We start from the raw sequence: 11,846 nt of genomic DNA on the forward strand, positions 1-11,846 counted from the left end.
GAAGAAGGCTTCCAGCTTTGCTTAGTGGAGGGGTAGAGCAGGGGTAGGATCCACTCCATGGGTTACAAGGAAGTGTCTGCTATTGCTCGTCTACTGTAAAATGTCTTTGCTAGACAATGCAAAAAAGGAGGGGGACATTTGCTTTGCCCCTGAGGAACAGGACATGGTACAATAAATATTCTCAGCCTATTAGGTAGACTGAATGCCTGTCAATCAATGGCTACTGTGGTTACCTTTGAATTAAATTGATCATTGCCTCTGCACTTCTTCTCTCTCAGATTAGCATATATGTTATCATTTTGTTAAGTACATGCCCACGTATTTATTTGGACATGATGGATCCTCTCTAGGGCCAATTTTTTATTTCATCAGAATGGATCACTTAGGTAAGAGCAGAGGGTTAACCCAGGACAGGCACTGCCAGGACAGGATATGATGATCAGAGGGGACCAAGGTAGAATTTATGGCCTTTACGGCATTATGAGCTCGGCAGAATACAATGGATTTCAGTGGGGTAGCTGTGTTAGACTGTTGTAGAAAAACAAAACAAGTCCAAAGATTAACGACATTCATTCCAGTGTGAGCGTTCAGGAGTCAGAGCTTGCTTCCTCAAATATAATGGAAAGAAAGAATTCAGTAGAGCCAAGATGGAACTTGTTGGATTATGGGTTGAGCCTGGCAGAATCTGGTGGGTTTCGGGTGGAGCCAAGGCAGATTGTGTTGAATTGTGGGTGAAATATGGCAGAATCTGGTGGTGTCAAGGCAGAACTTGTTGCTTCACAGATGGAGCCTGGCAGAATCTGGTGAGTCCTGGGTAGAGTTGGGTATTATTTTGAGATTGGAGGATTTGCAGTCACCCAACACAGCTTCACCAGCCAGACTAGGGAACAGCTGGTTTTCTGGCCACTTCAGATCAAATAAACAAGATTCGTCTCACTGCACAACATTTGGTGGAGGAGAACCGCAGATTGCATGTCTGGGGACAAATTTATGCATACCATTTCACTTGCCTTCAAAAGATTGGGCACTTCATTTAAAAGTGCAGCTTGTATTAAACATTAATGGGGGGGAATAATATATTTATGTAGTTGCTCTGCATAATAAACATTTAACCTTTCTGATATTTAGGTCATATTTTAATAAACTGAACAGAAAAATCTGGGACGCATCTTGTTTCTGTTAGAAGAGGAGAAGATAAAACATTGTATGTGTTTATAGCCTGAGTGCTTCATTTAAAAATGTAGCTCCATTCTCCACTACCCTACTGCAATTCTTTTAATACTTTCAGGAATCTGTTACAGGATTTTCCCTTCTTCCCTTGGATACAATTATTTCTCTCACCTCTCTCCCTTCTTACCCTTTCCTCCAATGAGCAGCACGATAATTAGAATGAACTGAAGGGGGGACATGATATATATGAAATTATTCACGGTTTGAACAGAATTGCTATTTTTTCCTCAATCTTGCAAAATACTTAAACCTAAAGAAGAAAGTCCTTCTTCAATGGCGCATAATTAACTTGTGGAACTCACTGCCACAGTACTCCGTGATGACTACATTTTTCTATGGCTTTCAAAGGGAATTGTACAAATCCCACATTGACTCAGTGGAACCTTCATATGCAAGAGTCCACATGTCTCTGAATGCCAGTTGCTGGGGGCAACACCAAGGGGAAGCTTTGACCCCTTCCTCTTGTTTTGATGCCTTCTCGGGCATCTGGTTGACCACTGTGGGAAACAGGATGTTGATGAATCAGAGTTCTTTCTATGTTTTTTTCCTGCTTTGAAAATAATTGAATAAATGGAGAGAGGGTGAAATGTTTTAATGAATGGATGGCTCATAGAAAATGTCCTCATTAGAAGTGTTGGGTTTTGTTTGCTTGCTTGCTTTTACTGCTAAGTAATCATTGTGCAGCAGAACTGTATAAAAGAGGCTATCTTCCTTTAATAGTGACAAGCTGAAATTTCTTTATTCAATTATTTCTTTCTTTGTTTATAGTCCACCTTTCTCACTGAGACTCAAAGAGGATTGTGGTTAGAGAAAGGCATGAACCAGAAAAATGTGGTTCATTTTGGTTCTTAGCTGAACTATGAACTGAATCGTGGCCCCGCAAACCCCACTGAAATGGACTGCAGTCCTTTTACAATGGGGTTTGCAGAAAGCACGAAAAGTAGCTGAGTGGCAAGGAGCAGCTTGCTCCCCGTTGCTCAGCTGTTTTTGTGGCTTCCTCGGGGAAGAGAAAGCAGGGGTTTAAAGGGACTCTGAGTCCCTTTAAACCTGTGTTTTCTGCTCTATCCATGAACTGCTTTGAAAGTTCATGGAAGTTCATGATGGTAGTCCCAACATGAACTTTGGTTTGCAAACCATGGATAGGGCAAAATTTGTGATGAATTTTGCTTCATAGTATGGTTCATGCCAAACCCTAACTGTGGTGGTGGAGGAAAGTGCCATTAAGTCACAGTTGACTTATGGTGACCCTGTAGGGTTTTGAAGGCAAGAGAAGTTCAGAAGTGGTTTTGCCATTGCCTGCCTCCATGTCATGCCCCTGGTATTATTTGGAGGTCTCCCATCCAAATACTAGCCAGGGCCAACCCCATTTAGCTTTCAAGATCTGCCAAGATCAAGTTAGCCTGGGCTATCCAGGTCAGGCCTCAAGGCAGATTACACAGTGTAAAACATTGCCATCAAATAGCATTAGACATCTAATAAACAGGGCAGTAGGGCTAGGATTACAAAAATGAGAAGCCATGCAAAAAAGTATCAAACATGTTACATCCAGCAATGCAGAACATGGAATTACAAAGTAGAAAACAATGCAATAAGAAGAGGATAAGACGCATAACAGCTAGCTAATATGCAGCATACACCACAGACTATAGTCCTATTCCCTGTAGAAAAAGCACCTTCCTGAACCATTCTGTTAAACTATAGCCCTGTTACCTTTGTAAAAATGTTGTCCTCCTGAACATATCTATTTTACATAACTAGTGAAGTTCTTTCCAGTATATTATTTCTCTACTGGGAACTGATTTATGTGTTCATTCCTTCCTCTTATTTGGCTTTTCAAAGTCACAGAGATTCTGTCTGTATGTAAAAAAGGAGGGAGAGTAGCAACCCTACTGAGCACAGCTCATAAGTAATATATATGCAAAGCCTACATAATTCCATTGCATTGTATTGATTCAAAGGAATGAAGGAAAGCATAATATATAACCACAGGGCAAAAAGTATGTTCTCACTTGTCACCAGCGTATCAAACACAGATTGTAGGTTTAATTTTTCTTTGAATAATCGATTGATGGCTCATTGGACAACACAGGAAACAGAGCTTTGAAAAATGAATGGGGAAGCAAATAATGAGGGAATACACAATGCTCCAAAGTCAACAATCTTGATTCAAAAGTAATTGATGTAATAGGGACAAGCATAACTCAGTGATGAAGCACATGCTTTGCATGGAGACGGTCCTGGGTCCAATTCCAATTAAAAGGATCTTCGATACCGGAGCTGCAAAGTCCTTTTAGAGCCAATGCTGGACTAGAGGGATTGATGGACAGACACAGTATAAAGCAACCTCACATATTTATATCCATTTATCATTTAATAATGCTGCAAAATGGCTGCAAATTTCCTTGCATTTATGATTTGGGATGTGACCTCAGACATATCTAGTCTGAAAATATAGCCAAAAAATACCTTATTAGTATTGTTCAGATATATTCCAGATCCAGATACTCATTAGAGAAACCCAGTCAATACCAGTATCCCAATCCCAAATATTCCTAGAAATATTCAGGAATATTTGGTGCCACTGTTTTAAAGCACCAAACTTGGGTGGGGGTTTGATTTTATTTATTTGTTTGTTTGTTTGTGTAAACATTAGCCAACTTTCTTCCATATGGGGGAGATTAGCCGGTTTCCTGGGCACCAGTGAGGAGAGGGGAGGGAGGCAGGTCACACAAGCAAATGGGATCACACATTAGGGGTGCTTGCCATGTTGGATCTGCTAAGCTTCTTTGGTTTGATATTGTTTCTGTTGGGTTTATTGCCATATTAGCCCTGGGCTTTGCTTGGCTTCTTTGGTTTTTAACATAGGATCTGTGGGGCTTGCAAAAGTCCCCCCAGCCCCACTTCAGTTGAATTGATTTGGATTCTCTGGTCTGACATTGGTAGTGTTGGGCTAGTAATACTGGTCTCTGTATCTGCTGGGATTCTCTGGTTTGATGTTGATTTTGTTGGGTGTGTTGGTTCTGTTTGCATTGGGAGGCTTTGGGCCAGTGATTGCTTGCTCTTGAGTGTTTGACTATTCTTTGCCTTAGAGAAAGCATGGAATTTCCCCCCATAGGAAACAATGTAAGATTGCTAGTGGCAGTTTGTTTAGGGGTGGATAGAATTGGACCCCTTGGTCCAATTTACTTGAACTCGGGGGCATTAGTGGGCAGGTAGCACTAACTCCTCTGCAATTTTGGTATCATTTACTCAAAAAATAGCCCCTCCAGCCCCCCAGAAAGATTCCCCATAGGGAATAATGAACCTGAATAATTTTAGAATTCCACCCCTTTCCCAAAAAACCCTGAATCAAGATACTAAACCAGTATTTGGGACCCAAAGAACACAGAATACCAATAATTATGCCCACCCAAAATCTGGATCTGAAAAATAGTGATTTTTTTTCCTGAAGCTCACCCCTAGTCATGATGTATTTCATAGATATTTCAACAAAATTCAACAGAACTGGTAATCATCAAATCTGGATCTGAAAAATTGTGATTTTTTTTTCTGATGCTCACCCCTAGTCATGATGTATTTCATACATATGTCAACAAAATTCAACAGAACTTGTAATCATAGGAAGCCTGGGAAAACCTGGTATAAACTCACACCATATAGAACAGGGGCCCCACCTTGTTGAACCTATGGGCACAATTTGGGATAATGTGTAGTAGGACTCACCACATAATGACTGTTGTAGGAGGCAGGGCCAATCACAAAATGGACTTCATGTTATATAAACACCTTTGGGGGGGGGGGCATTTGCCAGAACGATTTAATTAAATGCCTCACAGTCTCTTTGTTTTCTCTCTTTTTCCTCTGCAGGCTTAAGTGACATTTGTTCACCAGCTCACTACACACAAACATGAATAACTCAACAAATATAAGCTCTTTGGAGGACATGATGGCCCTTGGAAGTCCTTATAAAACGGTTGAGGTAGTCTTCATCGTCATAGTGGCTGGATCCCTCAGTTTAGTGACCATCATTGGGAACATCCTGGTTATGGTGTCTATTAAAGTCAACCGGCATCTGCAGACAGTCAACAATTATTTTCTTTTCAGTTTGGCATGCGCTGACTTGATCATCGGCGTCTTTTCCATGAATCTGTATACTCTTTACACTGTGATTGGCTACTGGCCTTTGGGACCTGTAGTTTGTGACTTGTGGCTGGCTCTTGACTACGTAGTCAGCAATGCCTCTGTCATGAACCTTCTCATTATCAGCTTTGACAGATATTTTTGTGTCACCAAACCTCTGTCATACCCTGTCAAGCGGACCACTAAAATGGCAGGAATGATGATTGCAGTGGCATGGGTGCTTTCTTTCATATTGTGGGCACCTGCAATTCTCTTTTGGCAGTTCATTGTAGGGGAAAGGACTGTTCCTGATGGGGAATGCTACATCCAGTTTCTGTCCAATGCGGCTGTCACCTTTGGCACAGCCATTGCAGCTTTCTATCTACCAGTTATTATTATGACTGTACTCTATTGGCAAATATCTCGGGCCAGTAAGAGCAGGATTAAAAAAGACAAAAAGGGTGGTGGGAAAAACCAGGAACCAGTTTCTCCAAGTCTGGTCCAAGATAAAATAGTGAAACCAAACAATAACAACATCCCAACAACTGAAGATGGGATAGGACATAGCAAAATTCAGAATGGTAAAGCCACTGGGGAATCAGTTGTGGAAAACTGTGTTACTGCAGAGGAGAAGGAGAGCTCGAATGACTCCACTTCTGTCAGTGCTGTAGCTTCCAATGTGAAAGAGGATGAAGCCATCAAAGATGACTCCAGGGCTTCCATCTCCCAAGTCAATGCCAAAGTGGAGAACTCCAAACTGACATGCATCAGAATACTCACAAAGTCCCCAAAAGGTGACTGTGATAGCTCTGCCAACACCACCGTAGAACTTGTAGGCAGTGATGGTCAGAATGGAGATGAGAAGCAGAACATTGTTGCCCGGAAGATTGTCAAGATGACTAAGCAGCCGGCCAAAAAGAAAACACCTCCTTCTAGAGAAAAAAAAGTGACCAGGACTATCTTGGCTATTCTCCTGGCCTTCATCATTACCTGGACACCATATAATGTCATGGTACTCATCAACAGCTTCTGTTCATCGTGTATCCCCAACACGGTATGGACGATTGGTTACTGGCTGTGCTATATCAACAGCACCATCAACCCTGCCTGCTATGCGCTCTGCAATGCTACCTTCAAGAAAACCTTTAAACACCTCCTTATGTGTCATTACAAGAACATAGGAGCCACAAGGTAAAAACCATACTAAGGGGGAAGGAGGTTCCAAGTATGATAAAACAAATGCCATAGCACTTTATGCTGTAGTGTGACATCAAGAAGCATAAAGGAGATGCTGACTGAGAGTATGCACTCCATCTCCAACACCTGCACTTAAAAGTTCACAAGTCATCAGGAGGCTAGACAGAGTTGATAGGCCACCTGAAGATAGGACCTTGAGGCAACACTCCCTGCTCTCCAAATAGAATCATGCAGAAGGGCTTTTGACTCCATTCTTATTATGGCACAGTCCCTGGGAAGTTATCCTGTGTAAGCAGGGAATGGGAGCAGCACAAGATCATTGATCAATGAGGCTTGCACAGGAGAACTCTGTGGGCACTGTGGCCTATGTCACTCTCTTTGGTATAACTGTGGCCAGTTTGTCTGTGTGTGTCTGTTCATTTGAATAACCTATGTGGAAAGTATAAATGATAGGGACAGAAAGACATGGAGCTAGCCAATTGAGTTGATTGTTTCCTTAATCGGATGCTGAAGATCCTACTATTTATCTTTACCTCGCTCATGTTTGTCCGATCTGCATTAAAAAGTAGTACTGTACCTCATACTGGGCCAAACCAGCCAAACTTTTAAGCAATTTTCTTTCAGCAAGGTGTACACTTTGAAATCATTGGGACTTTAATGTGCCAGAATTTAACTGGATTGCACCCATTCATAAGTAGTGATGATTTAAATGTTTCCCTGTGGTCATCTGTCCTTCCTTTTTGTTGAGGTCAAGCTTGGCATAGCAAAATAAAGATATTACTTGGTACACCACAGGGGGTTATCTAAAGCCCTTTGAAGCCAGAGTTTTGGAGGAGTTGCAACTCAGTTGTAACTCTTACTATACCAGTTAATCAGCAGGTGTGGGTACATATGTACAGCAGCAGTCAAAATTCTGGCATTGCAAGGACATTCTAGACCAACTTGATTATGCAAACATTTATGATTAAGGTATTGCTTTGGCTATATATCCCTTATGTTACTATATCAAACCCTGTCATAGGATTTCCAGGTTACATCCTAGAAATTCCCTTTGCATTCCTGGCAGCCTGCTGGTAAATTTGGTAGCAACAAACACACAGGGAACACAGCAAAGTTAGACAAACATAAAGAAACACTGTGCTAGAACAAAACAAACTCTACTAATATGCACTTGTGTCTTCATATATTGATTTACATACAATAGAGACCCTAGTATATCTTACACACATTCATTATTGTACAAAAACCTAAAGTACATTATATATCTACTAATAGAAAAGTCCACAGCTACAGAGACTTATTCCAATGCTGTAGACTATCTTGCTTCTGATAAGAGACTGATGGAGGTTCCAACAGTCGTAAATGATGAGAGATGCAGCAGACTGTTATATTCTCCACAAAAAGTGATTCAACAAGCATCAAAGCAAGCATGAGAAACGTAGCAAGCAGTTATATTTTCCACACAAAGTGATTCGGCAAGCATCAAAGCAAGCATGAGAAACGCAACAGGCATTTATATTTTCCACACAAAGTGATTCAGCAAGCATCAAAGCAAGCAACATGCCTCCTAGGCAAAAATTGTGTGTTTCGACAGATTCTTCTTCAGGCAGACATATTTTTCCTGGAACCAAAGCTCACAATTTTACAGTGCATAAGTCAACAATTCTATAGAAGGCTTCTCCAGTTCTCCGAATTTGGTAGCCTGAAGTCTGGGACTCAGTTCCAATGAGTCTGGTGTACATCTGCTCACACGCTCATTTTAGAATCGGCCACATCTCCCTCTGCATTTGCTCTGAGCAATAAGTATACCCACAATGTGTCAGCTTCAGGATAACAAATGGTCTTGGTTGAATTTTATCTGTGCTAGTAATTACCCTTGTATAGATTTTTTTTTTTTTGCAAATGAAAGAAGAATTCTCCGTGGATTTTGCTTTCCGAAGAATACCTTTGAGTAGAATCCTTCTCACTGGTGTTCTCATGTGTGATCTGAAAATCCAGCTGCTTGAAACAAATAACTCTATTACTTGTCTAAGGTCTCAACTACACTTAATGTCAGATGTCCCATAACTGGAGTTCCCAGCACTGTTGTCTTGAAACATTAGGCATCTCAGAGGACTTGGACTGGGACTACAATGTGAAGGCAGTGAGCACCCCACATCGTTTTTCTGGCCTGCAGTAGCCCTTGAAAGCTGGTATTTGCCCAACTGTGGTGAAAGTACAGGTATCCATATCAGTACATGTATGTTTCTCTGATGGACTAGCTCCCAGGTGCTGCCTCAGGTTGGAAAAATGGTGCTGACGATAGGCTTAACCCCCACCCTTACATAACTGCAATCCCAGTCTGAATCAAGCCCCTTCATGACTGATTTTTCAAGTGGGGAAAAAAAGAAACTGGAAGCTTGCAGGCTTACGCAGTTCACAAATAGTTTCATTCATGGAATTCAGAACATCATGTGTTGTTGAGCCTTTCACATATCAACATTCAAGAGTATTTTGGACTTAGATTTAGGGAAACAAAATCAAAGAAGCTTCTACAGCCTAATCTTCATTGAGACAGTAAACCTGTATCTGAGCAATACTATTTCGGACTGCAGGAGGGGGCTCACAGAGCTCAGACACCAGTTTCTCTCCACAAAGAAAACAGGCAGGAAGGGTTAGAACCTTCTCCCTAGAGCCTAGTTTAATGGGCTATTTTTTGAAGTGCATAGATTTTTTTTTTAACTATGGAGGGGGGCATTCAGTCTGGTGAGCCCCCGCATGCATTTTACTCAGACATGGGGTTGCCACCTTAGTGAGAACTTAGTGACTAATAGTGCAATCCTAATAACATTTTTCTGGGAGTAAGCCCCATTAAGTAAACCTCAGTAGGATTCAGTGTAGACCTGCTTAGGATCGCATTATAAGTTGCATTGGAGTGAGATGTGAGTCATGCTTGGCAGGCCAGAGAAAATGAAACACAGAATTCCATATATGTTGGATGTATTCAATGACCACAGTCTGTATTGAACTAGGCCAGATTCTTTCTGCAAACACTCAGCAGTGGCTGAGATTTCTTACCTAGAGACGATATTATGCCCCAAGAGATAATACTGAGCATTTAACACTGCAGTCCTAAACAGTCTTCCTCCATTGGTTTCAATGGACTTAGAAATTTGTAACTCTGTTTAGGATTGCACTATAAATGTTGTATGAAATAGACAGGGAAAATTCCTGGGAACATTGCACTGATGTCATTTGGTCTGAATCAAAACTGGGTTAATTGTACCTGGGTGTCCCCTCCAGCTTCTGCACTTAAATCACTTGCCATTTGGACCATTGTATAGCAACCTATAATGTCCTTAGAAATGATACTGATCTCCTCCAGACCTTTCCTGGGGATAGAAAGGTTTCTGGAACTGTAGACTGTTAGTCCCATTAAATGCAGTGGATCGTACTCCTGAATAAACATGCTTAGGGATGATGCAATAGGAGCCTAATCCATACACTATTAGACACATTCAGAACATAGACAGAGCACTAATTAAGTGCAGCCTTTGTTATGCTGGACCATTCTAGAGTTTGACTGCATAGCAGGAGAAAAGGCTTCATACAACATCATTTATTGATATATCTATTGATTTTAAAAGAGAGAAATATTCAGCATGCTCTCCCCCTCACCTGCAGTCTAAATTGGCACAGTCTACCAATAGAGACTTCAGGCCAATACTCTGATCATCTATAGCTGCTCTTACTCCTTTGGAATTAATAGCACTTAAGTGCTTAACTGCATGCTTCGGGGGTCATTGATTTAAATGAAATTGAAGTACGCTTAACTTTGTCCAGATTGCAGGCCAGGGATTTTGCTCAGCCACAATCCTGAAACAACTTGCAGGCTTACGCAGTTCACAAATAGTTTCAAGATTTAAATTCAGCTCTTGAAACCCTTCTAATGTTAATTAGTATTCAGTTAAATGAGTAACTCCCCTTTTCCCCTATAGTATTACAGCAATCCTGTTGGCTTCAGTGGTATTACATGTCAGGCCTATTTGGTTTCATGTTTATTAATTCAAGTTCTCAGTATCTAATTAAGGGCACAATGTTCATATATACTTAGTGGGAAGGAAGTCCCATTGAACTCAGTGGAGCTTGTGTCTGAGAAAGCTTGATTCACTGTAAAGCTTCCTTCCCAACCATGGATACTTGTTCCTCCTTCTTCCTCTGGCTAAAGATGGAAAGCTATGAGAAAAACCCATGAACATATTTTCAGTCAATATCTTCTTTTATGAACAATCTCTTTCCCCTCCACTACTTTCTTCCCATCTACTGCACACTTATTGAAACCAGAGGGAATGCTTGGTTTTCAAAAGTAGCTTGCGTGCCTTTTAGGCTTGCCAACTCTGGGTTGGGAAATTTCTGGAGATTTTGGGGTGGAGCCTGAGGAAAGTAGAGTTTGGAGAGTCAGGGACCTTGGTGGAATATAATGTCATAGAGTCCACACTCCAAAGCAGCCATTTCCCCCCCAGGGAAACTGATCTCTGCAGCCATCCCAGCCCATCAAGATTGGAGACCAGTTGTAATTCTGGGAAGGCTCCAAGCCTCACTTGGAGGTTGGCAACCCCTACCCCGGTGTAGAAACTAACATTGCAAAGATAATATTGAGTGAAGTACTGATGACAGCTTAGTGAAACCTGCAAGGAGAACCAGAGAACTAAGACCAAACAGAGGCCATGTAGCCTACTCTGGACAAGTCAAGTGTTTGGGGTGCTTGTTTTAGATCTGGCTGATCTTGCAGATTCTTCAAGTGCCCTGAACTTGGAAAATGGGCTAAATCTATGCCTCCAATTCCCAAGCTTCAATGAGCTTCAATCCTGATAATGATATATTCAAAGAGTCGTAATGGTTTTGGTTGAAGAGGGTTTCAGACCCAGGTCTTCCAGATTCATCACTCTGTCCACACACAGTGGACCAATCGTGTGCAGCAGTGGCCCTGCACTACGTTTCAGGGTGAGTTGTCAGTCACGGCCAGACCCCAACAAAGCAAGCTACCATTTCTTTGTTTGCTGCTAGGCCCTGCTCAGCAGGCAGATCAGACAAAGATTGATGGATTTCATTTTATATATCCTTTGGAGTGGAGGGCTGGTTTTGAGCTCCGATACAGGAGAAAGTTTTTTGGCATGCCATTAGTTTGACCACTCGTGACTCTCTCATCAGGAGGACGAAACGGGCAGTAGCTTCACCTCCAGAAATAGAAAGGCACATTCATTTTCTCTTACATATTCCAACTGCGTGTGTGCACAATGAATGCGCACATTATATAATTG

The 11,846-nt window shown here is 41.5% G+C and overlaps 1 protein-coding gene across 1 annotated transcript; it reads left to right on the forward strand.

Moving 5' to 3' along the window:
• Positions 1 to 5,137: 5,137 nt before the first annotated feature.
• On the forward strand, positions 5,138 to 6,750 carry CHRM2 (cholinergic receptor, muscarinic 2). The gene has a single exon (XM_015421690.1). The coding sequence runs from the start codon at positions 5,138 to 5,140 to the stop codon at positions 6,542 to 6,544; it is 1,407 nt and encodes a 468-aa protein (XP_015277176.1). The 3' UTR covers positions 6,545 to 6,750.
• Positions 6,751 to 11,846: the final 5,096 nt, after the last annotated feature.

Source organism: Gekko japonicus, unplaced genomic scaffold (genome assembly GCF_001447785.1).
Source record: "Gekko japonicus isolate JY-2015 unplaced genomic scaffold, Gekko_japonicus_V1.1 scaffold2782, whole genome shotgun sequence".
Taxonomy (NCBI): domain Eukaryota; kingdom Metazoa; phylum Chordata; class Lepidosauria; order Squamata; family Gekkonidae; genus Gekko; species Gekko japonicus.

Excerpts from the sequence above, each read along its gene's own strand:
- CHRM2 (XM_015421690.1), top strand. The coding sequence starts at position 5,138 with ATGAATAACTCAACAAATATAAGCTCTTTGGAGGACATGATGGCCCTT.